Below are 6000 nucleotides of genomic sequence, written 5' to 3' on the forward strand. Positions count from 1 at the left end.
TCTAAGGGTTGATCCATCTTACCTCATCCCCCTGAACCACAGCCCATGCCTGAGTCCTGCACCGCGATGCTTGGCCTCGCATTAGGGTCCCCGGCCCTGTGTCTAACGGCTGAGGGCCCTAGCATGGAGCCGGGGGGGCAGGGGGTGTGCTGCTAAAATGTGACAGTCAGTCAAAATAGGCCTTTAACTAGATCCGAAAATAGGCCTGAAACAATAGGTCTAAAAATTATCCAGAAGAAGGCAGGCTTGTTTCAAGGCTTGGATTCATCTGCCCTAATTTCCACCCAAGTGCCTGTACCTTGTGTTTCATATTAGCTGGCTCAGAGCTGTTGGATGCTGTGAGCTAATGGGAAACACTAGGCATGGGGACTTCAGTAGAATTTGGGCAAACAAATGGGACCCTACTGTGCAATTAAGCCCATCCACAAGGCTGCTCAAGGCCAGTTTGGTCTAGGTCCAAGCCCACCTGCTATTTATAAAGAGATCTGGAGGGATGGGCTCCAAAGTCCCTGCTTTTTCCCTGTGTAACTGCATTTATAATATATTAAACATGGATGTTCTTGGCTGCTGCAAGAGCTTCTTCCCGGTGTTTTTGCAGACCAGCTGGTGGCTCCCTTCCTCAGCAAACCTGACCACACCAGACAAGGATATCTGAGCCCATCCAAACTGCCCTCCAGAGCCATAGCGTTTGTGTCATGCCCGACACAAACATTAAGCTATGACACAGCTTTGTGGTGTCAGCAGAGAAATGTGTGTTCCCCACTCCTCCCCTCTCCCTTCCATGGCTCATCCCAAACTCCAGAGGATCAAGTGTTGGTGGTTTGGTAATGAGGTTTAATAATTCCCAAGACATCATCTGTGGAATATGATTAGGAGGGATGGTCAGGAGCCGCTTCCTGATCTGGGCTGCTTTAACATGCCCGCCTTGTAAGCAGTCAGGAAAAATACCATGTAAAGAGATCCAGTTTCATCTTTAATTGCTCAGTATGTGTTAATGTGTCAGAAACCATTAATTCTGATACAAACTGTAACATGTAGTAACACGTAACCATTTCTTTCCAGGTCTTAATGGTCTTTTGTTTGTCTCATATTAATAATGTTTAATTACAAAAAGTGCCACTATCGCTCCTGATTCTGTGTCGGTTTAGCAAGAGACAGTGATTTAGACTGTGAGGCAATCATCACACTAGATGCATGGCAATTTTTCCACCTATCTCTAGCTAGTAAAAGAACTGAAGGAGAAGATACTTGCTTTTAATGTTCAAGTAGAAATTACCCATAAAATCTGAAGAGGGCCAAAAATTTTTCTAACAAGGAAAGGTAGCCATGTGTGCTAAACAACCCAAATTTAACAGTATTTTATATATATGAAGGAAGCATGTACTTGCACAAACAGAAAATAGATAGTATTTCACTCTATTAATGACAATGTACACAGCAAGCCTGGGGGAAAGCATTTTGTGCAAATGGAGAAGAAATGCATATGTCCAAAACTCACTGGGGATCCCGCATGTCCAAGTCTTGGGTGAACCTAGAAAACCTGACATGGTCTGGAAGATGCATGTAGGATATTGTGCTCCTAGCAGGTTTTGCTACCTCAGGTAGGCAACTCTACTTGAAAAAATAGACACAGACATATACCATGGCCTTGCTTATCATAGCCAAAGGCAAAATTTTTGGGAGAGTTAGTCCTAACAGCTAAGGACTATGGATGTGTTTGTTACACTGCCCATGTTAACTCATGGTAGCTGTAGCTTGGATAGAGGTATAGGATGATAACAAGGTCGGGTTTTTTGGAGTAGGAATGTTTTGAATATTCCTATTCCCCGAACTGAAGAGCCAGTTTTTATACTGATAGAATAGCATCTCCCCTGAGTGGGCACCACGATGCCCAGGTCCCCACACTTTCTTGTGGAAATGAGGCTTTGTCTCTCAGGGCTACCTCCCCAACTCAGCTGATTTTCCAGGTGCTTCGTATTTCTCATTTCAGTCCCATCCTGAGGAGACTGTCGTGCCTTAATCTGCTAAAGCAGGAATGATTTTAATCGATTGTCTTTTCTCCCTTGCAAGTTACTGGCAAAATCTATGAATTTAATACATGTTCGGGGGCCCGGAGGTGGAAGAAGAGCAGCGAGCCCCTTCAGCCAGCGCTGGCCATGCAGGTAACATCCAGTGCCACAGACGATAGTGGCCAAGGGACAGACAGAGCAGGCGCACCAAGCAAAAAAGAGCCTTCAGAGAAGAGGAAAGAGCTGACTGCAGAGACAAACCCAGCTGCTAAGCCCTAGGCAGGACTGAGATTACAAAAGCAGAAAGGGGAGTCTGAGGACAGGGGGTTATCCTCACCAGCCCCCTAAGGTGGATACTGACCTTCTCTGCCAAAATGAACACTGTGTTTCCATTAAGCCAGCCTTAAAGCGGAGTGCCTGAGACTCCAAGGCACCTCCCAAACAAACCCTGCTCTGAACGGCCAAAGAATCAGATGTGATTTTCTTTCTATATATCTCAGCTACAAAACATAAGGTGGCCATCGCTGCAACTGGACTCAAAAGCAGGGTGAAGCTGGACTTACCTTTGGTGGGTGCAGCTAAGAGTGGGAGAGAAGGGGAGGATGTGAAAGAGGGAGAAGAGGAAACAAAAGCAGAGTGGCAGACAGAAGCATCCGCTGCCCACTGCCACGGGCAGTTTCCTCCTGGAAGAGCTTTGCCCCCACAGACCGACACAGCCACATCTTCTGACTGCCTTTGGGGACAGCAGCGTACACTCAGACATGCTTTCTCACCAGTGAATGGCGTCTCCCGTCCCTGCCGAGCAGCAGAATGAGTGAAAAGCACATCAGGGTTGAAAAGTTTGCTGGTAAAAGCTAGAAATGTTTTCTTTTAATTCAGTATTTTATTTCAGCCCTTCCTTGCCCTCCCATCTTGCTCTAGAAAAAAACATGTCTTGAAATCAGTTTTGGAGTGGAGAAAACCCACAGCTTATTATGGTTCTCAGGCCATCATGTGAACACTTTCAGCTTATGTATCTTTTGTAACACTAGCAGCATTCAATGTCTTCACTTTTGGTATTTCCTCTAGCATATTTAATGTTTTACAGAATCAAGTCAAAGACACCCAAAAGAATAATGACAGTAAACACATGGGGTGAAATAATCTTTTCTGAGTGTGCACATGTATAATGTAAGTGCTATCTAAGAAGCTGATATAAAACAAGCAAACCCTACAAGATTTCAGAAATTTATTTTAATCTGAAGAAAATTAATTATAAATGATGACTTAATACTCCGTGTCTTGGCTTCTTTTCTTCCCTGATAACAAAAAGCTTTTTTGGCGGCAAGGTACTGATATCAGGTGGCAAAAGAAAATACTCAGTTTAAGTTGAGCAGGGACAGTCAATTAAGATTTTATCCAATCCATCACATATATTCATTTTTGTCATACAATGGAGGACCTGGATGGAGAGACCCAGGGTAATTTCATCGAGGATCCTATGCTTTACAAAACCACCCATCATAGTGCTGTGAATCTTTACTGTGCTCCAAAGGAGCGGTTTGTCTCAGGAACAATTTCCCTTACAAACACCAAACATCTTCAGTCAAATGCCATTTCTTTGCACAATCAGAAACCCAGCATGTCATGAAAACCACAATGATAGAGATAGGAAAGAGTGATTTATACTCTCTGAGCATGTTATCAGTTTACTGTGTCTGCAGCAGTTGTTGTAGTGCTGTTTGACTCTTCAGCACCAACAGGGCTAGCCACATGTTCAGAGCTCCAACCCACCATTGTTTGCATTTGTTTGCTGTAAATATGATACATTCAATTTCTATGCAGGTGGTTTTCCAGTGACATAGAGAAATTCTGTGGTATCTGGTAGTACTGCTGTAACTCCTATCTTTTTATAACTCCAACACCAAGCTACCCACAGGCACTCCTGGCACCTACAAATGTTAAATCTTTGTTACCTGAAGAACTTAACTGCATTGTTTTCACGACAGGAAGATACACAGGCTTTTATATTTATTTTCCTGGGCATTCATCTAAGGCAGCCTCTCTGCTTCCTTGATTCCTCTCATTCTACTTTTGTGATTAAGAGATAATTACCTTTTTTTAAGGGGAGGCAGAGACAGGCTGTAGTTTCAGCCAGGAAACCTGGAAAGAGACTGATGAAAATTCATCTTTCTTTACTACTGTTCCCGCTGCTGAACTACACAAACTTCTTTCCTTCCTTCTCAGGGAAAAAAAAACCAAAACCAAAACCATCAGCAGCAACATAACACAGTATCACAGCATGCTCTGAACATCCGTATATGCAAACATATTGTCAGGACCAATGCTGCTGGTGCCGTAATCTCCCACAGCTGGCCAACAGCTGGCCAACAGCTGGGTGAAAAGCAACTACCCTCATAGTGATGGTCATATACTCTAACCTCTGAACAACTGACAGCTCTACAAAGAGGCACCATGGATCTAAGAGCTGCCAGATCTAAGAGCTAACACTGCCCAGGATGCCTCGGTCCAGATGAGGTGAGTTTAGCTGGTGTACTCAGCCTTTTGGGGGGCAGGTTCAGGCAAGATAAGGCATCTTGCGAGTCCCATGCTACTTGCTGCATGGAGAAACAAGTGTGCTGACCATAAAGCACAGCTACGTCCTTCCTCACTCACACTGTTGCTTCAATATGTGCAATGCTGATCTCCAGCTCCAACTAATTCATCCTGATCTTCACTGTAAGACCTTATTTTGGCCATGCACAAAACCACGTTTGGATCTACAAAATCAAGGAATAACAAGGCTTTATTGGAGCATCATCTTTATGCAAAAGCGGCACAATTTTCCTATCAGCTGCCCCTACTACTATTGACTGTCCTCCCCCTGAAGGAATCAAGAATGAATTCAGGTCTCACTGAGCCAAAGCACAGCCATTCATTTCTTTGGCCTGTCTTTGGTAGAGCAAAAGTAAAGAAAACAGAACTGACTGACCTATATGTACATTTATTGCATATTGTATGGAACAATATATGAAAAGATACTTTGCATATATGTAAAAGAAGCATACGTTATTTCATAAAATGCAGATTATACTACTTACGCAGTGCAGCTTTAAATGTGTAATTTAAATTAGATGAGGTTAGAAACTGCCACTAGATGGACTGAGAGTAAGGATTAAGTGCAGGCTCTAGACAAGAAAAGCATTTAATTATGGGAACAATTAACTGAGACTGTGAGGCCTTTCCATCATTTGACAGCTTCAGAAGTCAAGAATGGCTGCTGTGTGCTGTAAAGGGTTAGACTAGATGATGGGAACAGCCTCCCTAGTCTTCCAACAGCTCTGTTAGTCTCTGTGCATATAGTTACAAGGTGTGAACTTTGGTGCCATTTATTTTAGAGTGATGACACCAATAAACTGAGACTTGAAAAGGAAGAAAGGCACCTGGTGGTTCAAGCAGAGTGGCTGGGGGCAACAGTTCCTGACCTCCAGCTGCCTGTTACACATTATGCATTAATGTTATCCAAAGTCTACAAAAATCAGTGTGAGTTCTGCCACAGCTTTTGATTGCTGTGTTTCCACCTATTACACATCTCTGAAGTGCTTGGAGAACTTTGGATTAACATTGCTCTCAAAGTTTCAAGAGTGATTACAAGAGACCACAGGTCACTTTTCCTGACTGGGTCTAGCTCCCCTGGTAGTTCATGTGTGATCATATTACTGTTTTTTTGGTGCTTTTCTCCAAAGTGAATGTACTTCTAATGCATAAATGCTCTGCTTTCATGTTCATATTACAAATAGCACTTGCAATAAACATTATAAGTCTCAGCTTCCGGCCATGTAACTTCATGTATATATCAAGGAATGCAAAAGTGCTGATACTGTATTTGTTCATGGTCTCCAAAAGACCTACAAAGAGAACTGTTTCAGCTGCAGAGATAGAGAATGTCTGCCCAGGAGGTTGCCACTTCGTGACTGATCACTAGGAGCAGGAGATTGGGCTTGGACTCCCT

The 6000-nt window shown here is 43.4% G+C and overlaps 1 protein-coding gene across 2 annotated transcripts in view; it reads left to right on the top strand.

Annotated features, from left to right (window-relative positions):
- The window catches only part of CDHR3 (cadherin related family member 3), a 68382-nt gene extending 62711 nt beyond the window's left edge, over positions 1 to 5671 (top strand). The window contains exon 18 of one of the 2 annotated variants that reach the window (XR_007507663.1): positions 2071 to 2160. Coding sequence is in view for 1 of the 2 variants with exons in the window: in XM_049814014.1 (XP_049669971.1) it covers positions 2071 to 2288 (218 nt within the window). In the remaining variant the exon portion in view is untranslated. Of the gene's footprint in view, positions 1 to 2070 lie in introns of both variants that reach the window. The other variant, XM_049814014.1, reaches the window with a different exon arrangement.
- Positions 5672 to 6000: the final 329 nt, after the last annotated feature.

This window comes from Accipiter gentilis, chromosome 11, assembly GCF_929443795.1.
Source record: "Accipiter gentilis chromosome 11, bAccGen1.1, whole genome shotgun sequence".
In the NCBI taxonomy this organism is placed as follows: Eukaryota; Metazoa; Chordata; class Aves; order Accipitriformes; family Accipitridae; genus Astur; species Astur gentilis.